The sequence below is a fragment of the Seriola aureovittata genome, chromosome 8 (assembly GCF_021018895.1).
Source record: "Seriola aureovittata isolate HTS-2021-v1 ecotype China chromosome 8, ASM2101889v1, whole genome shotgun sequence".
NCBI lineage: Eukaryota > Metazoa > Chordata > Actinopteri > Carangiformes > Carangidae > Seriola > Seriola aureovittata.
The window spans coordinates 22,406,381-22,430,664 of NC_079371.1; the positions used below are offsets into that span (position 1 = coordinate 22,406,381).

The 24,284-nt window shown below is 41.3% G+C and overlaps 1 protein-coding gene across 2 annotated transcripts in view; it reads left to right on the forward strand.

Annotated features, from left to right (window-relative positions):
- The first annotated feature begins 8,902 nt into the window (after positions 1-8,902).
- psd2 (pleckstrin and Sec7 domain containing 2) overlaps positions 8,903-24,284 on the forward strand; it is a 38,191-nt gene continuing 22,809 nt past the window's right edge. For both annotated transcript variants that reach the window (XM_056383002.1, XM_056383003.1), the window contains exons 1-3: positions 8,903-9,528; positions 18,819-19,387; positions 20,541-21,311. In XM_056383002.1, the coding sequence (XP_056238977.1) occupies positions 18,903-19,387; positions 20,541-21,311 (1,256 nt within the window). In that variant the 5' untranslated portion in view covers positions 8,903-9,528; positions 18,819-18,902. The remainder of the gene's footprint in view (positions 9,529-18,818; positions 19,388-20,540; positions 21,312-24,284) is intronic.

The window sequence follows — 24,284 nt, forward strand, 5'->3', positions numbered from 1 at the left end:
TCAAACAGACTTGTGATTTGTTTCAGTTGGAGTGAAAACAATAAGCAGTTCATCAGTTCAGTGAAAGTTACCCTGAACTTTCATAATGCTCAGCATTACGCAAAACGAAACTACAGTTGTCTTCAGCTGCGTTTCCACCAAAACCAGAGTTGCAGTGATACCAGACACCAGTTTGTTTGTCTCTCTATTTGTCTCTGGTATCAGGGCAGAAAGCTCAAGGTCTACACACAGACACATGAAGATACAGCTGAGATGATCTCTAAACTTAAAATGTACAAAATTTAGGTATTATATTAACATCTAACCTCAAATATGAACCTAAGATTAATGTCCACCTTACTAGACCTAATTCTAACCTGGTGTAATCACAGCCCTAAGCCCTGCCTTTGTCTGGAAATAACCTAGATTTATAATAAGTTGGTCAAAGTTAGGTCATGTCTTTTTGTTTTCATTTACCTGTTTCCTTATCAAAATATTGTCCTGAGGAGGTTTGAAATGATAAAAGGAAGAGCATATAAATATAAGCAAACACAAAACCTGTCTTTCCCTCCTTCCTTCTGGGGTCAAGGACAGGCCTGCCAGGGCAAAACAAAACAGGGATCTTCATATGGTGGGAGATGTGTGTGCATTATCTGAATACTTGTGTCTGTATTTATGCACATGGTGGTTGTGATGAGAGTTTGCACAAGTTAATATCTTTTAATCAACCTGAGGACACACCTTTGAAATTCCACTGAAGCTATTAACGGGAATTTTTCAGTAACAGGAAATAGGAATAAACGATTTGTCATCATGTTTGTTGTCTCGTGTTCTTACCTTTGTTTTTCCACTGCAGGGCACACCTTGGGGAAGTCCCAAAGACTGCTGTCGCCATATTATCACTTCACCTGAATCCACGTGGAGAGGATCAGACATGTGGTCACGTTCAAATGGTAATTGTGCATGAACAGCACCCTCTGCTGGAGACAAGTAAAACAGCATGTCAATAATACATAAAGGGTTCCCTGTGTTTTTAATGTAATAAAAGCTGGTTGGGCATCGCCAAATACTGGTATTTGTAGACACACTACAAAAACAAATATTTTTATTTATTGATTCTCAGTATTAAACTGGTCCAAGCAATTCTGAATAATTAGAATTTCAGGATATCCATTCTCATAAATGGCCTTGTAGCACTCATCCCTTTAAATTGAAAGTATAGTGTATCTAAAGGAGTAGTTTAAATGAAGGAAAACTATCATATAGAAACAATGAATACTCTGTAGGTCCAAAAGTCTAATATTTACCTCAATGCCGGTTATTGCATTATCTTGCATGTGAAATCTAATTATTATATTTCAGTTTGTGGAGCAATAAAGAGATAACCCAAACAAATTTAGGTAGAAAGATGGCTGGAAGGTTTGGTTGTCCGGTGAATGACACTGGAGTTTATGTTGCCACGTAAGATGAGTCGAATCTTTTCATTTGAGCAATGTGAATTTACTTTGTCAACTTGTCATCTTTAGCCCCAAATCTTCAGTGTGTGGCAATTATTACCTTGTGGTACTTTGATGAACGGCTTCATATAAACTTAACTGGTAACCTTCTTAAGGTGGCTCTTTGTTGAGGTTTTGGGGCCTTGCATCAAAATCTAATTTTTATACATAGATATTATATTTCAATATATAAGCATATAATTCAGCATATAATTAAGGAACTGCACTATCACTAACTTTTTTCTGACACCTACATCTTGCAGTAGCAGCATCTTTTACTCTGCAGTGCACACTGTTATAAAGCCTCCCTCTCTTTCACTTTGAATGTTGGTTTTAGTTAATACCATACTTATGTCACATACTCTTAAATACATTTACAGTAATAACTCTATGAAGTTGGAGAACACAGGCTGGGGGTGGCCCACAGCAGGTTACACAAGCTCATAAGTCCATTTTGGGAGGAGTCACCAAGAATACACAGTCAACAACATTCTCCAAGACCTTTGACCTCTGAAATCAAACATGCATCGTAAAACAGAAAGAGAGAAGAGACTGCCAATAAGTCTATGTTCTCTGCTGACACCAAATCTGCATAATCTATCTCGCCCCAGTGTTAACATGCATATTTGAAGATTTTATGTAAAATACAAAGATAAAGAAGAAATAACAGGAACAGCACGGCTGAAGATGGCAATTTTCTCTTTTAACCTCAAAATTGTACTTCCTATCATGCCTTTGTTTGCCTGATTCAGCAACATGGTTCAGGCAGATTTTCCATGGCAAAATTATTGGTATTCCAACATGTTCTCCCCTCAACCGCCCCATGTTTAATGCATGGACCCCACTGACATGGAGAGAAGTGAAGAGGGTGTGCATTAGCATGGATTCACATGAGAAAAGCCTGTGGTTAAACCGACCGCAAAGAACTATTGCTGTAGTCCCCAAAGTAATTTAACCAGCAGAACAAGCTGTGCTGGTTGGTTGGCGTAACATGCTATCATGATACTGAATGTTGACTATTTTTAAATAATTTGCATAATGAGTTTGAAAGAGTTTATGGTTGACTTTAACATCATTATACCACATAGGTTGTCATTATCAGGCACATCCAGCAATATGAGATACTGTTTTAATATCCCCACATTTAATAAAATACATTTTGCTGTAATCAGGTTTTATCTGGGTTGGAAATTAAACTGTATTGTCAAGAGAGTTGGTTCATTAATTGCACTATATGGCTGAATTAAGAAGAACTCCTGTAAACGTAACTTGTGGGTATCATGAAAAGGTGTGAATATAAATCTGATAAATCTGAAATCTATCATCTTTCAACCTTATAAAGTTACTGTGGTGAAAGTGTTAGCACACAGGTGTTTATTTATACATCCAGCAAGTTGTGTTTCTGGCCTCTGGGCAAATGTAAGTCCAATATTCAGTCTCCTGTTAGCTCTATTTTGGTCTCCACCAACTTCTGGGGGAAATATCTGCCACTGTAGCTTCTAAATACTCAACTACATTAATCAGCTAGTTGCTCACTTTGTGTGTCTGTGGTTTTAGTGTTGGGCAGATTGTATGCAGTGAATCTATCAGAACTGTTTCAAAGTTGTCTAAAATTTTTGTGCGTTTGTACGCAGTTTTTACAATTGTGCGTAACTGGCTGAGACTATCTTTCTGAAATGTAAACTGATGGGAAAACACCAATGGATTTCATTTTGACACTTATGTACACATTACACATAATACTATTTATACAGGAGCTGCTTTTGTTTCATTCATTGATTCACTTATTGTGTGTGATTTCCAGTGACATCTGTAAGACTAGTGAGCACTCTGGTCAATTTGAATGACGAGAGAAAACTTGCAAAAACACAACAGTACAGTACAGTACAGAAAATCACATTTGGGCTATGAGGTGGTTCACATACTGTAATATCATCCTTCAAGTAGCATATGTTAGCTCATCAGAGGAAAACAAAAGGGGCTGGTGTTTGGATCACCTATGGAAGAGGAGGCCGACTCCTTCTGGGTGTCAACATGTAACTTTTCCACTGCCTTGGGATTCCAGGGACAGTCGGTCTTCCTTATTTTTATGATTTCCATATTTACAACTTGGCATTGAGGTGCCGAGTGTGGCATTGTTGCTGTGGTGACCAGTCTGTCTGCTGACCTGGCTGCCCAGTAGAGTCACAGTTGGCACACACACACACAAACAGAGTGTCTCTAACACACATGGCACATTCTGTCACCATGTTGGCAAGGTCGCCGGTGTTTTCCTTGTTTGTCTATCTGGCTTGTCACACACACACACACACACACACACACACAGACACACACACGTAAATGTAAACACAAATAAACACAGAATGCTTTTCTCCATAAATGGACTGTATGTATATACAGTACACATTTTTTTTCTCATTTCTCTGGGTAAATTTTGTGGAATCTGGTGGCAATCATCAGATAGATACACACACACACACACACACACACACACACACACACACACACACACACACACACACACACACACACACACACACACACACACACACACACACACACACACACACACACCACACACACACACACACACACACACACACACACACACAGACACACACACACACACATATACACACACACACACACACACACACGTGCACTCACACACACACACACACACACACACACACATACACACACATACACACACACAGTATCTTTTCCATTATCTCCATTTTTCAGCTCTGTGTTAAGGACAAGTGGTCACAGGTGGATGTGACTGATGCTCAGATGAAGACCCTCCCCCCGCTCTATTTGCCTCTGTCACGTGGAGGGATGTGTGTCATTGTAACCCGCTTTTTCATGCCTGTGGATATAATGACCCAGATGAGAGCCACACACACATACTGACACATTTTCACACACACACACACACACACACACACACACACACACAAATGCTGACATGTCGTGTCCCCCTCCTCTTCAGTGGTAATGAATGCTGATGAGGTAGTCAAGGGAATCACTGGGGTCCAGCACAAAGCCGTGCAGCTAAATAATGATGTCCATCATGAAGGTAGGAGTGATGTTTCTTCTCTTTTACTTTCTTTCTTTCTTTTTTTTTGACTGATTCTGTTATATTCAGGCGCGACCAGAGAAAGATAAATCTTGTGGAACAGGGTTGTTATGTTGATGATGATGCGCCAGTGATACAATGTTTGTCTCTTGCTTTATTCCCTTTTGCAAATGTAATGAATTAAGAAAATACACACTTGTTTTTTAATAGTGGCAACATTAATCTACCTTGAACAGTTGTCCATTTTGTAGTGGCACCGTTGACCTTGTAAAAGCCACAGTTTGTATTTAAACTTGTGAGCCTTTTACTGTTAGTAATAAAGAAATAACTTAGGACATTTAGGAAATTTTGGAAATATGCTTATTTGCTTTCTTTCTGGGATTAGATGATAAGTTGGTACCAGTCTCATGTCTGTGTGTTAAACAGGAGGTGATTAGCTTAGCTTAGCATAAAAACTAGAAGCAGGGGGAAACAGCTAGCTAACCTTTAACATTGATATCGCTAGCTTGTTAGCAAACAGATATGGAGCACCATTATCATACATTTGGAGTCATGTTACCGGTCACTGGTATGAATGTAAGTCATATATTCACCCTCTTTTTAGTTCTGTTTCGTTCTCTATCAACTCCTGAAGGAAATATCTGACTCTTTACCGACTAAATGCTTGACTAAGTTCACCAGCTACTTGCTAACTTTGTCGTAAGGTAATTTGACGCTGGACACCACACAGTGGGTTCATCACAGTTTTCACTGAAAACTGATCCAGAACAGTGAAACTGTTGTCCAGACAACCAAACCATTATATACAATATATGAAATGTTGATTTTTTTTTTCAACAGAATTAAGTTTAAATACAAGCTATTTTTCTCCAGTCCATCTAAATATCTCTGCTAAATATTGCTCATAATACACAGTATTAGCTGAAAACAAGTTTACTGGGACTCCTGTTTACTTTCTTTAAATATTGCTCTCATAAACATCTCTTATCATTCCTGAAAAACAGAATTTTTAAATGATTTATTCAGTTTTATGGAAAACTCTTCCCATTTGTGTTCATCTTCACAAGTCAATCTGCACGCTTGCGCACACACTCACACACACACATACACACACACACACACACACACACACACACACACACACACAAACACACACATACACACACACACACACACACAGACACACACACACACACACGTATTTAATATCATTGATGTACACATGCTTTTACACTCTGAAGCAAGTACACTCTGTGAAGTCCTCAGATCAAAATCAAAGATCCACATCATGTGCACACACATTCTGCAGTGTGTTTGCTATATATGTGTGCATGCAATGCCTTGTGCTCGTGTGTGTGTGTGTGTGTGTGTGGTGTGTGTGTGTGTGTGTGTGTGTGTGTGTGTGTGTGTGTGCGTGTGTCCCAGCTGTCTGACAGAGCTCCCTGTTGTTTGCCCTGCCGTGGCAGACGGAGCCAGCGCTGTACACTCTGTGGATCGATGCTCGTTTGGAGGATTTCTCTATTTAATTCCACCTCAGTCAGCAGCACCACATCCTCTTTTGTGTGTGTGTTTGTGTGTGCATATTTGGATCTCTATCTTAATATTGAGTTGTTCGTGTGAGCATGTGCAGAGGAATGCTGCAGGAGGTTTTTTGGTGGGTGTGTGTGTGTGTGTGTGCGTGTGTGTGTGTGTGTGTGTGTGTGTGTTGTGTGTGTGTGGTTTGTGTGCACTCCTGTCGCCTACACACAAACACACACACACACTCAGAGTCTGATGCTGAGGACACACACCATCAGTCTGTCTAGCACCTCCCCCTTGCTTTGATTATACCCACAATGTTATTACTTGAGCACACCAACATCAGCATATTGATTTATCTTTTCATATGCTAACACACATGCACACACACACACACACACACACACTCATCATGGCACTACACTTTACACAGAATTGCACATTTGAACACACACACACACAGGTAAATGCGTGCATGGGGGCACACGTACATATACATATTCTGACACCATAGCCGTGCACATTAACATACTTATGTGCACCATCACAGGAGACCACCCACCCCAACAAACCAAAACGCAAGCTGTTAGCTTTTCTCCGCACCAGTTTCCTCCCCCTCTCTCCCTCCCATTGTCACATCAGGGATTTCCAGTGTTCCCAACACGTTGCCGCCATCACGGCCCTGCAGATGTCACTTAGCTGCAGACACACCTCTTCATTTCTCCATCCATCCATCGCTCTGCTTCTCCTGGGACACGGAGGAGGGACAGAACAGGGAGCAGTGAGTGCATGTTGGTGTATGTTTGTGTGTGTGTGTGTGTGTGTCTGTGGCTACAGAGGGGGAAGGGAGCCGGGCAGGTTAATGAATTAGTAATTAGGATTGACGTTGCGTCTGCAGTGGGTTTCCCCCAAACTATTTCCACCACTCCGTCTGTCTCTCTCCGGTCATCTGTGCATCCTCTGAACTCTCTTTGTCATCTTTGGCCCTCTTCTTCCCCCTTCTCCCCCTCCCCTCCCCTCCCTTCCCCATTTCTCTCCTTGTGTAACCCCCTCCTACCTGTCTGTGGGCTTTGCATCTCTAACCTTCTCCTCCCCTTGTCTTCAAACAAACACCAGTCCCTTTTGTTCTGTCCACATCATCTCTATTGCTTTACGCATCTCTCTCTTCTTAATTCCCTTTCTTCTTTCTTCCCCTGTTCTCTCCTTGTCTCTTTTCAGCAACTCCCCCCTTCTTCTGTCTCCTTCAAATATGGTATTGATCACTGGAGATCACAGGACTGGAGACTGAGATTCTCAATCTTTGCAGATCTTACATTAAAGCTTGGAACAGTTGTGCCTTTAAAGGGCTAGGTTCAAGACTCCTGAAGAAAATATTTTGCCAGCAGACAGTGCAGAGCCATACATGTGATTGTATACTGCTGCTGTGCTTCTGTTTATGACCTTGAAGTGTACCATTAAGAAGGTACGCTCAAAGCACAGCACTATATGTTTTAAAGACAAAACAAATGATTGGGGCTGGGTCTTGGCTTGATTTTATGGTGCCAGTTTTGCACGTGGAAGATGAGCGAGAGTGAAAGAGCATGTTGAAAGGGTGTGACAAATGGGTGGTGGGCATATGTTAGTATAGTGGAAGAAATGTCCTCTGTGCTTTTCAAGGGCAGAGCGGACAGAAGCCAGTTTAGAGTATATGATGGCAGATAATATGAACTGCTTGTTCATCAGAAAAGCCAAGAATTTTAACATTTTGTGTTATCTTCTACTCTGACAGACCAAATGGTCTGCCATCATCACAAGCTCAAACCACGCCTTGTCTATCACTCTCTTTCCATCTTCGGTAAAAAAAATCAGACACCTGATCAATTCCTTGACAGAGAGGCGAGTAAGCAGACAAATATATTGTATATTTGAATAGGCAAACAATAGCATGTACAGTCAAATCAGAGTTTTCCTAAAAATGTCAGCTAACCCTGAAAGCTCTTCATCTATGTTATCCAGCCTATTGTCCTCTTTACAGTGGTTTAATTAGAGGTATTTCTCTTTTGGATAGGCTGTAATTATAGTCCTGCCACAAAGGAGTATTGACAGTCTCCTTCAGAATGACTTGCACCTTTAGAAAAGTGGAACAGAGAAAGATCAGCAGAAAATACTGTCTTCTGTGGTCAGAGGATTCAATCTTCAATTGCTTACAAGTAAAGATACCCTCAAAAACACAGTTTGTTTTCTACAACAGTTACATTTAAGCATATTACTAGTTTTGCTATCCTAGCCAGCAGTGATTGCCTGTAAAAGTGGCGGAGCACCAGTATTAAAAGCTAACAGCAACCAGCAGGTCAAAGGTCAAGGCAATGTGCTATGATAAAATGTAGAATGACATAAAATGTAAGCCCCCAAATTTGAAACTGTTTCCATCATAATTGGCATCATATTTGTTACAGATTATGAGCATACACTTTATGTTCAGTATGTTTAACCTTTATTAGATTGAGCTGTTTCATCGAACAGTTAACTACCAGTCTATACAAGCAGAATATTGACTGTTTCATGGATCATGTTTTCCCTTGCACACATCAAATTCCTATCTAAACCAAACTGCAGCATGACCAATGCTCCATCCAGGATATGACAGCTGCAGGACTTTAGACTGCACTATTTGACTGTCTGTAAATAATCTGCATGCTGTGTTTTTCTGGTCAATCCCCAAACATTTCCCCTGAAAAGGCAAATTTCCAATGCTAGTAGCCTATGTGATGAAAAAAAAAGTGAACCCATGCTACAGGGACATGCCCCCCCCCCCCCCCCCCCCCCCCCCCGTCTCCCTTTAACCTCGGTCTGGAACACACAGCTCAGTCTACATCAGCTCGTCTGATAAAGTTAAAGTTTAAGTGATTTTAATGATATTCTATTCAGTCATATCATTAGTGGTCAAAGAGGAGGAAGACTTGTGTCACCACCGCTGCCGGTGCTAATCTTCACTGCGGGCTACAGTGTCTGATATCAACAGGCCCTCGAGACACGTCCCGCTCACACCACGGGAGAGTGATGGTGCTCCCGAGCAGTCCGAGGAGCGGAATTACAATTTCTCAGCTGCCAGTCAAACACACCGAGGCTCCACGGAGAGGAGGAGACGGGGAGGACGCCTCCGTTCATCCCTCCATTCATCAAGCCGTTCAGTAATCGCTCTCCGCCGCCTGGACCTCCCGCGTGCCCCTACCAGCCTGCGCGGAGGCGCGAGACTACACCACGAGCTTCGTTCGGTCGGCGGCGGCGAACAACGGTCGCACGCGCATGCCGGTGAGAGGGGGGCAGCTGGGAAGGACGTTCAGCGTGGAGAGAAAAAAGAGCCCGTCTGTCAGTGTTATTCCCCGGTGTGGATGTAGAGAGTGTGAGGGGGCGAGAGGACCACCACCACCACCGCAGAACTCTCCTTTTCAGCCCCTGACTGGATGCATTTTACTGGTGAGTGAAGAAACGTACGTTCATTTATAGCGCACACGTTTAAAGTGTTACCAATTTAAGCTAGAAGGGCTGCGTTAGCGCCGAAAAACCTCCGTTTAACCGGCAGTTATAACGAAGCCCATGCTGAGATATCATGTATTTTAGTTTATTAGCGAGATGAGCAGAAGCATTTCTCATGTTGGCTGCGTTCAGGTTTCGCGTCCTGTTTTCCTGCTAATCTGTCACCAGAAAATGCTCACACAGCCTGCAGCCTACTCGCACCGGCAGGCTTTAGGACAGCAGTGTTTGTGGAGCTAATATAGGCTGAAAGATATGCACCGTGCGGGCCGTGGGATTTTATGGAGGTGTGTGTATGTGTGTGTGTGTGTGTGTGTGTGTGTGTCTGTGTGTGTGTCTGTGTGTGTCTGTGTGTTTTCAATCTTTCTGTCCCCTGAGAAGAGGAAGAGAAAAGCGGTTCCTTTCCGCTTTTAGGAGGACAAGTCGATCTTGAAACGCGACCAAGGTCTATTTTGGAGGAAAAGAAAGACACCGGCCTCAATTGAGCTTGAACCGTGTCTCCCAGCCATCCTGTTGTCATGGTTACTGGCTCGAGGAGGCTGGGAGAACATGGCTGTCTCGCGCTGTGCTCTCTCACCCCCCCCCTCTCATTCTCTCTTTCACACACACACACACACACACACACACACACACACACACACTGGGAGAGAGACAGGGAGATAGAGACAATAAGCCTTGTCTATCTACTGTTTGTTTATGTCTTTCTAAGTGTATTGAGAGACACTTCGGAAAGGGAGCGAGCACATAGTAACCTTTTCAAGGGTATACTGTGCACATTTGAAAGCAAAAATAATTCCGTAAATGCCTAGGAATTACTTACTGATAACACATACCTTAAAGAAGATCCCAGCATGTTTTACCACACACACAATCTAAGCCGTTATGTACACCTATCTTATAGAAGTATAGTGATTTTTCAGCAGTGAAAGACCGAGCCGGGCCAAGACCTTGCTTCTTCATGATGTGGGTGGCTTCTTTAAAACAGGTGTTTGATAGCAGCTTATTTTTCATCCTCCAAGCAAAGTCGTTATTATCTTAATTATAGACATTTACATGTCTAGTCTAGAGCCATTGTAATTCATTCCCCCAATACAACCGTGGGCTCTCCCAGGCAAAAGTGCAACTCTCCTCCAATATAATCAACTTGAACTCAAGGTGTCAGACATCCAGACACACCAGCAGCAGCTCCAGACCAAACTATCTCTTTCTCTTCTTCTTACTCTCTCTTGTTGACTTACTCTTTTTTTTCATCCTTCTAGTGACTTTATTAACAGCATTGTTGATGTAGAACGACAACACCAAAACCATTTAGGCATAGCATTTTTAAAATCCATCATAAACCATTTTGCCATTCAAATTATGTTGAGAAAATATATTATTTTGATTACAAACATGTGAAATATGTAATTTATATTTAAAAATGAATATAACATGCAGAAATAGGCTATAACTTCAGATGCCAGAAACGATATGCTATGTTTGTCTGCGTGGGTAATAATGTCTGACTTTGCATGACAAAACGAAAGTGCCCATGGAAATAGCCCAAAACAGGATAAATCACCACATTAATGTGAGCATGTATTTAGATATAAGCGTTTAGAGTGACAAAATGAGAGTGGACGGTTGACCTTGACAGCATAGAAGTGACATATTGGGGTGATTTGGTGGAGCTGGCTGACTGTTACGCTCCAGTAGGCTGGTGTGGCTAGTCGGAGGCTCTGTGGTCATGCTGGTGTGACTTGTAGACCGGCAGGCTAAGCTAGGAAAACACCCTGGACTTCTTCCAAGTCCATATTTTCCTGCTTTCCTGTCCCAGGCTAACAACCAGGAAATGATTCTTCTTCCTCTCTGTCTGCATCTGTGCTTGTAACACAACAGCATTTTTGAAAGGTGACTCTATATCTGCACTGTGTGTGTGTGTGTGTGTGTGTGTGTGGTGTGTGTGTGTGTGTGTGTGTGTGTGTGTGTGTGTGTGTGTGTGTGTATGGGCTGCAGTGCCAGTGCTGCGCCCAGCCAGCATATTATGAACAGGGTCAGTAGGTCATTTATAGTATGAGACTGCAGTGTCTCTCTGACAGACAAAAGAGTGGAGGAGGGATGAGGAGATAAGGTTTTCCTTCTGTGTCCTTAGTATGCAGATTTGATTACCAGTGTTCAGCTCATAGCTTCATAGATTAATTTTGATTACTAATTAGCTGTTTATGAAAATTATCTCGAATGCTGTCCTGCTGGTCTTAGAGGTGTTTATTATTTTATATTTGGTGAAGTGAAATGTATATTTGTTGTGTTTCATCTCTGTCTCTCTTTTTCTCCTGTCTTTGCCTCTAGATTTTCTAATGAAATTTAATTAGTCCAAAATAAACAAATTAATATATGTAATGATTTGATAATTTACATTTTTGAATAGGAGGTAATCAACTCCATGTCAATGATTGCAGTGAAGCACCAACACGTTGTCCTTCACACCACTTGGCAATACTGTGGCGGTGCCTTTCAGTAAGAAACTCTCATGGTGGCAGTCAGCGCAAACAAAAGAGCTGCACAAATGTTTCTGTTTAAAATGAATGTGGGCAGCACTACAAATGTAATGAGGTCAGACAAGTTAAAAGTGGTCAATTGGCTGCCTGTTCCACCACTTAAACCCAGTGAAAGATGGTGCAGTGATGCCCAACACAAGTGTCTGCAGGCAGAGGAGTGTTTTCAACTGATAGATAGATAGATAGATAGATAGATAGATAGATAGATAGATAGATAGATAGATAGATAGATAGATAGAGATTAAGGATTAAGGGATTTAGGCCTTATAGAGTAGAACATGAGTTTCTTTAATATAATGTTAAGGCTGTAATTTAATCACTTCATATTGCAATATTGCAAGTAATATTATATTGTTTCAGAAAACCTGCAACCTGATTTTCTTCCTCACTGTGTAGCTCTGTCATTTGTTAAACTCTCAGGGAATCCTGGGTAATCCTCTCCACTGCACCATTTTACATTCAGTCACTGCCAATAACATCTGGCCATGGTGCAACTCCACCTTAACAGGACAGGCGTTAAGTGCCCCACTTAAAGGCACAAAAGTAAACTTTTACTCATGAAGTTCATTTTCATCTGGAGTATTATTCAGCCTGTGAAACAGCTGTATAATGTCTGCTGTGATTCTGGAGGAGCTGTGTTAAGTCTGAGAAAATAACCCCAATGATGTCATGATTGGAGACTGGTCAAAAAACCTGCATCACAAGCTGAAGCTTGGCAAAACTGGCAGGTAGGGTCTGATTCTGCTGAATGTTGACAGAATGGGAAGAACAGGAAAACCTCCTGTTATGACTGGGAGAGTTCATGCTAGGCTTAAGCAATCGTACAAATATATTGGCTATCTGTGATGGCCTGAGTCCATTGCTGTTTAGTTTTTTTTGGGGTGATTTTGGGCTGATGAAGTGGAGATTGTCCAGTGACAGTTGAGGGGGACTCTGCTCTCTGATAGTGTTGCATAAACAGCAGGATTAAGGCTGAACAATATGCAAAAAAACATATATTGACATATATTGCGTCATAATTTCAGTTTGAAGGATCATTTTTGCATTTTCACTGAAAGAAATTTAGAAATGATGATGATGTGAGTTTTTGCTGGGGCTTATACTAAACGCACATGATCATTTACATCTGGAGAACATGATTTATTGGCCAGGGCCTCTCTGTAGCACCACAATGCTTCAGTATGTTGTGACGCATTTTACCTTCAATTTTACCTGCAATTTTGATTTTGCACTTTTGTGTTTGCAAATGCTGGTACAAATTGGTAGTGTTAGAATCATCTGCTGGCACTACATCTCCTTTGGCTTGCCGATCGCATGTGGTTTACAAACAAAATAATCCCAAATAGGTGATTTTGTATTTTTTGTTGCAACAAGCTCTTCCATGATTGCATTTGATGAAAATGGTGTCTGGGGAGTGGGGAATCCCTTGCTCCCTGCGCATACGCCCGCAGCACACACACACTTGCACGAATAAATCAGCAGTTGCTGGCTGTTGGACTGACGGTGGCATTTTAACATATAACACAGCATTTTAACATATCACCCAAGCCTGTTTCAACTCCACTGCTAGTTTTGTTGTTATATCATATTAATAGTCTAAATTGTTACATATTTGGAGCAGTTTGTGAAACCAAAAACAAACTAACAGTGTATACCTCCCTTTAAATTAGCTGAACCAAGTGATACAGATATAGCTGTCACCAATTCTTGATATCTCAGAATCAGAATTACAACTAGGATGCTGACATGAATGTCTTTTCCAACTTGGCTGCTCCATATTATCTTCCAAGTGAATATACAACTCAGTTTTATTATGGGAAATGTAGGAGCCAGCATTTTTTAAGCTCACCAGGGACAAGAAGTCAGGATATCTTGGCTTTTTAAATTGCTGAAGTAACCATTTAAATGTCTGACAGAGCAAACTTACTTGTTTAGCTGCATTTAATACTTCAAGTCACATAATTTCAAGCGGAATCATACTGATCTGAAGCAGCTGGGTATTCCAGTTAGACCTGCTCGCTCTGAAGAAGTGTTTTCCCTTGTTTTTGAAGCTTTCAGTCTGATTACCTCAGTTGTGTTTCTTCGGCATCTCTGCTGCCTATAAAGACCAGTCAGGCTTATCGCTGGAGACTCCCAGTGGACTGCGGCTCTGTGTCTCAGGGATCAATAAATTACACCATAGTGTGTGTCTTTGCAGTGTGTGTGTGTTTGTGTGTGTGTGTGTCTGAGTTAGACAGAGAGACAGGCAGAAAGATAAAGACAGATATAAAAGGCACAAGAGACAGAGAAGAGATATTTAATGGCGACTTGGCCTTTTATCCAACGTCATCCTCACTGGATTGGTGGTTTATATGCCAGGGTGGGCATGATTTTGGATATGTGTTTGTGTGTGTGTGTGTGTGTGTGTGTGTGTGTGTGTGTGTGTGTGTGTGTGTGTGTGTGTGTGTGTGTGTGTGTGTGTGTGTGTGTGTGCGTGTTGTTCACATGATTGGCAGATGGTGTGATCGCAATTAAAGGAAATTGATAAGGCTTAAGAGCCTCAGTGTTCAGCTGACAGAAGTAGAATGCAATAAGTCTCTTCTGGTAGCCATTGTATACATACAGACACAAAGACTCTCACACACACACACACACACACACACACACACACACACCACACACCCTATCCTTATCACTGGCTGTGTTTCCTCCATCCATCCATGTGGTGTGTCTGAACACATCTGCTCTTTCTCCTCAGCAGTCAGATTCGCAGTGCTGCTCACAGTCACAGACACTTTTTTCTGCTGGCGAAGACCCATTTACCTCAGTTACTGCAAAATGAGAGGCTGAGAAAGAGAAGAGAGAGAGCACATAGTGAGTTAGACTGTGAGATAGCAGAAAACATAATGTAGAACAGATGAAGAGGAAAGAGTGGGAGAAAAACAGGACACTGGAGACAGAGAGAGGGAGAGAGAGCATTCCCACTTTTCGTGTCTGGTTTCATAACTATTCACTGTTTCCATTTATGGAGATGTGTCACTGTGTTTGTGTGTGTGTGTGTGCGTGTGTGTATGTGTATTCGCCTGCGTGTTAGTATGTGCAAATGCATCTTTGTGTAATTGCATAAATGGATGCAAATTGTGCTTGTTTGCATATGCCTGATACATGTGCGTGAATACGAGCTGCCATACACTCAGGTGGGACTGTGCTTCAAATATTCAGTACCTGAGTTTGGGATTATTTGAGCTCATTCTAATGACTGAATGATTCATGCATAAACATCATTCAGATTTAATACCAGTTCCTGAATTGCACCTTTCTTTGTGTGTCATCATGCGGTTAATAAATCATATGTGATCCGTTCTGTGAGGTGCCATATGACTGATGTTTCTGCAGATGGAATACACTGAAACAAAATGCCTAGAGACTAATAGATAAAGGCAACGATTCCAAGACTCAGCCAATCACAGATCGTGTTTTCAGAAAGAATTTATTGAGGGATCAGTCAGAGCTTCCTTTGAGATCTTTTGAACAGCAGTCATAGTGAGGAGAATTAGAGGCACAAGCGCTTATGTGCTGTGTTTTTAAAACTTGTATTTCAGTGTGTGAAGAACAGTGACTGAAAACATATTTCACTTATTCAGCCAAGTTGTTTGCTGCCTTATTCTTGACTTTGTTGTGGTTGGTTTAAACAGTCATTTTCCCACAGGTACTGAGGTTGAGATCTCAACAGTACCATTGCATCTGGGTGACAACATAGTCCTAAAAATGGGAGAGGTCTACTGTAATTAGGAGACAAGCTTGAAATAAGGAGGCAATTTGTCTGACTTTTTGAGTTCTGCATAATTTGCATCATCCTTCTTCAGCTCTGATGAAACATTTAGTGGGCCTGTGGTGTCCTCGTGCTCAGGGGCTCAGCCAAAGCACTTACAACATCATAGATACAAATTTGGCTCACATCCTATCTTGCCACAAATCTTTCCCCTCTTCACCATGATCCCATTTTTTCTACACACTCTGATATCTAAATACTGCAGAAATGCTAGAAATTTCCCCCGAGAAACCGCAGAGTTTTGTTGGCAGGATTCAAGATGTTCATTTCAGCCTAACTAGGTCCTTACCTGCATCTGCATGGCATCAGAAAACCCTTGAATCCCAGTAAATATTTTACTGCAGTTGTGCTCTAGAGTCCCCTGCTGCGGATGATTCAGCAGAGCAGAGATCTGGTGTGTCTGAGGACACTGTTTGGATCCAGCAGACAGGGCTGCTTCCTTGCTGCACAAAGGCAGAATCCAAGACACGTACCCGAGTGACGCAGAGATCTGTCTTATAAAATGTGCTTCATTACTGCACATTTCATTTTAGTTTAACTGATGACATTGAAATTAACTGTAATAATACCTACACACATGCACATTGTATTTACCTGGAGTATTGAAGAATTTTTCAAGTGTTCATAATCAACAGATGGAATTGTGTCCTGACATTGAACCATTATCCTGTACAGTTATGTAATAAAAAAGTCAGTTGTGACAAAGGAAATATGTAACGATAAAGCTGGTTATAATTCAAAATGATTGTTTATAAACCACCAGTAACATTTTTTTGCCCAAATTGTTAGTCAGTGATTAGTTAACTGTTTAAGTTTTCGCTTAAGGTATGTGATGAGTTTTGTGTGATGTAATGCATAACAGAGAAGGGATGTCATGATACCAGAAATTTGGTAGTCAGTTCCAATACCAATGAAATTCCTCGATTCCCAATAATAAATATGATAGCACTGCACACGCAGTATAACATACATGCACGTGTGCGTACGCAAACACACACACTTGCACACACCACCATGTAGGCAGTGTGCAAGCAGTAACAAAGTTAGTGTTAAAGTGACAAACACATGGTGCAAAAATACTAAAAGCCTTGTTTGGATATGTTAGATTTTGACAGCCTGAACAGTGATGACGTTCGTCTACTAAGTTTACATTGTGTGTGCAGCATTGCTACAACAGATGCCAGGTGTCACAATTCACAAACAATAACAGTAACATTTCAGCACATGAACATGTTGACAACAAGTTTGAGGTGTTTTCTCCATTCATGGAAATGTTCTGTGGCACTGTTTGCTGACTGGCTTTTGGTCGTCTATAACCTATCCCTGATGTTCTGCGTCAAATACAAAACATCTTCATACACCAGTCTTGCCATGTTTTTTTTTCACTGCGCCGTCTTCTTCTTTTAATGCATCTAACGTTTGTAGGGTCTAGAGCTTTTGAACATCACACAATCTTTCTCAGCAGATCATGTTTGCCCAGTTTTCATAGATGTTAAATTTCCATTTTTTTGAGCAGTATAAGGACTACCATGTTGGTTTAAAAGATGAGATTAAAAGTTCACTCTTGGCCTTGAAGATTTTGTGACTCAATTGAAAGCACCAGAGCAGCTACTAATGGAGCTTGTGTTGAAATGTCATGTTTTGCCAGCTGCTGTTCGAAAGAAGAAAAAAACATTAAATCTCAAGCAGTTGGAATATTTTCTATTTGATTTGACATCATATCTTCATGATAGTGATACATACCCGTGTATCATTATTAGTATAAGGACTGTGATTTCAACCATATCATCAAAACCATTGAATTGCCAATTAATATCTTTTGTTTACTGTTTATTCAAATAATAGAAAAATTTTGAAAATGCCCAAGACAAATGTGTTTGACCAACAGTCCTGAACATATTCAGTTTACAATGATAGAAAGGGAGTAAATCCTCATATTTGAGCGGCTAGAATGAATCATTTTTATATTTAGCAGTTTTTCTTGAGAAAGACCAAAATGTCTAATCATTCATCAAAATTGTTGTTGAATTTTCTGTCAACAATTACACGGATAATCATTTCACACATGTCAAATTCTTCACACAGTTCTTCAGACTTTAGCTAGAAGAAGATTAATTTCACTTTTATCTTCAATAGAAAAATCTTATTTTTCAGAAAAAAGAATAATATATCAAAAGCCAGCATTAATTCACATATAAGTAGCTCTGCAGAGCCATAATTAAGGGCTGCTCATTAGCATTTGCCCTTGAGCCTCATAAAGGATAGAGGAAGACCCGTTGTACGAGGGTCTCGTCTGCTCAGCCAGCACTGCAAGTGAGAGTCACAGTAGACCATTTGGATACATGTTCACATCTCTGGTTACTATCTTACATTTAAACAAAGCACAGTCACAGCAGAGCTGGAAACAGATAGTTAGTTATTCAGCTGTGAAATCTCCACACAGACAGAGCGGATGAGCTAGCAGGATCATTTTGACAGGAATCTGTTGGGCTTTATTAAACAAATCTCTGTGTGTGTCTGCCTGCCTGTGTCTCTCTATTCCTCTGCTTTCTACTTTATCTACCTTTTCCTGCCCTCCTTTCAGAGGTGTTTTGGGATCATCTGGTGCAGAGGACAAAGTGTTCCAGACATCTCTCTCTCTCTGTAACACACACATATACACCTAGAAACACACTGTATTACAAACATATACACAGCTGTTCCTTTTTGAAGGTGACCTCTGTGACTCTCAAATTAAGACTAGAAATAATCAAATGACTGTATCAGTGTCTGCTATAGTTAATGCACTCATTTTATAACACTGCCTCTCCTCCTCATTTTGACCTGGTGCTTTGTCTTCATTTAATGCAAATTTTCTTCTCCCCTCTGTCTCTTTTTCTCTGTAGAGGGTCCTCCTCGGCTGCTGATCTGAAGATCTGGGCCTCATCCCTGGCCAGTGTGGACAACCTCCCCCCTCAGTGAAGAGCACCATGACCCAGGAGGGGCAGGCTCTGCCCTCTCCCACCCCACCTGAGAACCCAGTGGAGTCCAATATAAGCAGCACCACCACCGACCCGCCTACAGAGACCCATAACCAGGCGGAGCAGGACAAGCTGGGGGCCGGGGTGGCGGACGAGATAGAGGAGGGGAAACAACTGGAAGAGATCAAAGAGGGAGATGAGGAGGCACAGGGGGAAGGACAGGGGAGGGCAGAAGTAAAGGATGCAAGAGGAGAGCATGAGTTGAAAGAGGAGAGGGTAGATAGCAGTGGAGAGGAAGGTAAACAGACAGATGGAGGGGTGGAGGGAGAGATGGAAGGCACAAGAGGGGAAGGATGTATAAAAGTGGAGGTAAGCTCAACGGGGAAGGAGGGAACACAAGAGGCGGAGGAGATGAAAGAGGAAGAGGAGGGGAAGGAAAATGAAGAGATGCAACCATCTACAGAGGAAACAACTCACCCTCAACAAGCTGGGCGGTTAGTTCACTAAATCACCTTCACTGTTGCACTCTGTCAAGATATATATCGATGTTAGGGTGTGAAAATCTTGTGACTGCATCTTTTGACCTTTAAGTGTCAAAGCATAATATAAAATTAAAACCGCCAAGACTCTTTTACCCCTCAGATCATTACACATGAGTACCACATGAGCTGTTAATCAACAATTTATTAGATTTTATCTGGGCATAGAGATTGATACTCACACACATGAATACACACACAGCTTCCTTAAGGCTTGATTTTCATAGTAACCCAAGACCGTTTTTTGTGGTTGGGCCGACTGTGTTTATGTTTTCCACTGATATCACAATAGATGCCCACTTTTCCTTGCTGAATATTTTTAATGGCACATTTTTTCTCAGTGTGGTTCTCTGGTACATAATTAGTCTAATGTGCTTCACCAGCATTTGTCAAAATGAATGGGCAAAAAGCTGCAACAAAATGAGCTGAGAGGAAAACAAACAGAACAAAAATGGTCTAATTTTTAAAGAGTTGGAAGACCCAGTAACCAATTTTTTTAACCGCTTCAAAAAGACAGATAATTGTGTCTGTGTCTGTGTTCGTGCATTTTTTCTTTCTTTTCTTTTGGAGGTACAAACACATGTCTGTTAATTAGGTGTTTGCTAAATTTAGATTAGATAGAATATATAATAACAGAAGATACGAATGACCTGTTGGTAGTTCATTTATATTGCTTTTTGCACAGAAATATATTAACACACTGATACAAAAACACAGTTAACAAATATGTAAATGGGGCTGTTTTACATCTGTCTTTGATAAAAAGTAATTGTATGGGTTATTTCTGTCCATCAGCAGTGAACTCAGAGCACTACAATAGATTCATATTCTCTTAAATAAAAGGGATGTGGAGGGGACATGAGCTTCCAGCTATTCACAAAGTAGCAAATTGGACGGTGCTTTTTCATCTTTCATCTTGCTTCAATTGTCAGTGTGGCCATTCAGGCTGAAATATTTTCCCATTGTGCATGTCCTGAATGTATGAAAAATTATTTCAGCAATGAATATCTTCTCTATATGAGCGCCAGTCTCAACAAAACAACTGCCATATGTTTAAGTCATATGCTAAATATAATTTCACACTCTCCCTTTCTTCCTGTCGATACAGACTGGCAAATGGCATAGGTGGGAATGAAGACGAGGATGAAGCTGGTGAGGAGGATGAAGGAGGAGATGGAGGGGGGACTCATACACACTTGGACACTTTCAGCTCTAACTTTGAGACGACTGTAGAGCAGGCTGATACAGAAGTGGAGGAAGAGGAGGAAGAGGTCCAGAAGGAGGGAGATGGGAGAGAAAACCAGGACAGTTTCAGCTCGGCATTCGAGCAGATTGTTGAGCAGGTTGGTGTTCAAGATGAAGAAGAGGAAGAAGAGGAGAGGGAGCTGGAGGAGGAGAGAGAGAGGGGTAGGGTAGACAACAAAGACGGCTTCAGCTCCACGTTCGAGCGTATCGTAGAGTCTGCCCTGCTGCGGGGTGGGACCTGCTACAGCAGCCTGGACTCTCTGGACGTGCTGTCACTCACAGACGAGACAGACAGCTGCGTCAGCTTTGAGGCACCACTGACACCGCTCATCCAACAGAGGGCACTCTTACAGGGTCCTGAACCTCTGGAGCTGGAGCTGGCAACTGTTCAGGAGCAAGAGGGGGCTGAGGCTGGACCAGACGCCCCAGGTGGTGATCTGAAAGCTGGGGAGAGCAATGTCCGTGGAGCTGGAGCTGCAGCTGGAGCAGGAGGAAGCCCATTGAGGACCACCATACCAGGGAGCAGGTCGGAGTTTGTGCTGAGCCAGCCTGGACGCTGGGCCATCCCGAATGGATACCATGCGGACACCCATGGAGCCATGGAGGGTTGTGGAGCCATGATCAACTCTGTCAGGTAGGGATGAAGCTAATTTTTAAGCCTCTACAGTACATTTAGGTTTTTCTTAATGTATTTACAGCTTCCTTAAGTTTATTTGAAGGCATGAGTTTTTAGATGAATGGGACAATCCTGGTGGAAATTGGTGCAAATTGGTGCAGTTTATGTTCTTCCTTATAGCCCTTTATTCTGTTGGCTGGATTTGTTGGATGTTATCACTGTGTATTGCCGTCTCTCACAGTGTGCTTTTTGACAATACCACAAGCAGTTGAAAAAGTCCGAAATTTTCAGTCCCTTGGCCTTTAAAATATAACTCCATTTTCCAACTAGAGCCTGAAGGGACCAAAATAACATTTCAACAGTTGTATTGTGAGGCAACTAACAGGAGTTTGGTTATGAATTCAAGTCATATGGTAACAGGAGGTTTGAGCAACATACTGAAATTGATAATTTATTATCTGTTATTGTTATTGTACCTTAAGATACTTTTACTATTGTGAATCATGTTGCACATTTTTCTTTTCTTCTTCTTCTTTTCAAATTAGCAATACAAAGCAATTAGTCAGGTTTCTCATTCAAAACTTTAAATTGGATAGTTTTATTATGTACTCCGATGAACGTTATCTAGACAATTTGTCATGCAAATTTTTCACTCTTAGTTAAGCATCTTGATGTATTTTGATGTCAAAGACTTGGAAGTTGAGATCTTTATTCATTCTTCTGTGCTGTTTAATTAATTGCATCCAGATTGTGTTTCAAGCTTCAAGCTTTATACTTGAAACACAATGAATATAACTATGAATCCTTCTTTTAATCATGAAGGAACAATAACACTTATTCCCACACCATGACTGAATGAGTGTAGAATAGACATGACACACTTTTTCTTAGATATTATATGAGTGTGTTTTTTTTAAACTGCTGTGGCATATTTGTTATAGTTTTTCTAAATGTGGCTAATTGTTTGGATTACTGATGACAGGTTCCAGTGTGTGTCCTGCTGCAGACGGCTAAAAGAAACTTTGCATATAGATATCATAATGTCGCCTTGAAGTAAAAGGATTGTAATATGCTGTGACCTTGGCTTAACCAGCAGGTGGCGTGAACATGGTGAGACCCAGCTGTGAGCCTTGATACAGGAGGCAGGGTGGTTGGTTTGGGTGAAGGTGGTGGTCTGGTCATACAAAATTAAGTAATTTGTCCATACATGTAAACTCAGTTGTCAGACAAATGCTTGCCAGTCTAGCCAACCAACGTGAAATGGTACACTGGTACAGGTTACACAAAAGCTAGGCTCATGTTACCTGGCTTAAAATCCTTCATATGTTTGGAAAAGGGAGAAGCAGTCATTGTACATGTTTGGATAGCTTTGTGCACTTCAGCGTGAACACTACATTTGCACAAGAGACTTAAACAGCAACAAGCAAACAGGCGAGCTTTTACATTTTTATGGAGTCAGTGGGACTGTTTAAGTTGGACTGTTGCATTTGAAATGGAACAACTCCTTTCTGTGTTGGTGGTGACTGAGAGCCTGGTAAACTCACACAGTGAGTTCATGAAGCAGACATGCAGATTGTCGCTGGGGTATTTACTTTCTTCAACCATTTTATTTAGCATTCTTGCACGGTAGGGAGATATAACCACAGTGGTGCCAAATTACAAAAGGTTTATGCATGAATGTAGGCCTTCTTTGAATGGAAACAGAATTTGAAGGAGTACTGTGTTGGTGTCATGTAGGAGATTAACACAAATTTATACAGCCGTATGGAAATAAGATACAGGGTTCGTGTCAGTGTAATGAATCACTTCAATGAACTGAACAGCAGGCGTATCGTCCACTTTGTTCAGATAGTCAGCTGATATTTAAGACAATGCTGAGATTTTACACTATGATCACTAACTCATTCACTCTATTCATCATTTGCACAGACCCCAAGGAATTGTGGGAATACAGCAACAGCTGACACTACTTTCTTACATTTAATTACCTTAATAGCACTAAAGAGGGTTGAAGAAGACAGCACTGAGCCACTGAAGGTTAAGGTGGTAACAGGAACCGTATGGGAAAAGCCATGTAACCTGAACTACAGCTATAGGTCTGCCTGGCCGGCCTGTGTTCACTCCCTGTGGCTTGTTCTCCAGCACTGCCCCCCTGCACAGTTTCTACAGTTACAAACCTACTGGAATGTCAAATAGATACTCAGACCTCCGACACGATCTGTTCAGATAACTGCTGGGATTTGTTCTCAGACTCCCCTGGTGTTTCCACAGCTCAGTACGAGTTATAAGGTGAATGGAGGATTTTGGATGTCGGCTTTCCTCTCTCCTTCCCCCCCCCCCCAGACTACAGATGTTGTCCTTTAAGCACGGTCTTGCTTCCTGACCACCAGCGCCAAGCTGAATGAGCTATTGTTTATGTCATGACATCATCGTCTTCAGCTTTCCTCTGCCCAGCAGGGTCTTAGAGTGAATACGGGTGTGTGTGTGTAAGTGAGCGATTATTACTCTCTACTAGCCAGCTTGCCAGACATTTGAGCACTTAAATCTAAAGTGGATACATCTGCTAGTGAGACTTAAAGGGATAGTTGTAAGTTTTAAAGACACTTGCAGTATCTCAGTTCTCCATTTAACTTTAGTCTTTTAGGACATTAAAAGAGTGAGGTTACAAGCATTAACAATTCCAGTACAACTCAATGGAGGGAAAAGCCATTAATGTGAAAAAGCACAGTCAAAGTTTGTTTTGTTGTAATATTCTCTAGAGGTAGAGGGTATAATTTTTAAAAATTGCTTTTCAGACTCATAGCCAATAGTGAATAGACAGGCAATTATTTTTAAAATCCACATCTTAAAAGCTGTTTGTGATGCACAGCTTCTACAAAATGAGTGTGTGTCAAAGCAAAATGATTATTTATACAAGCTATAAAAACTGCCTACTATGCTGTTTTTTAACTGTACTAATCACATACATCATCTCATCCGTGTTAGCGTGTA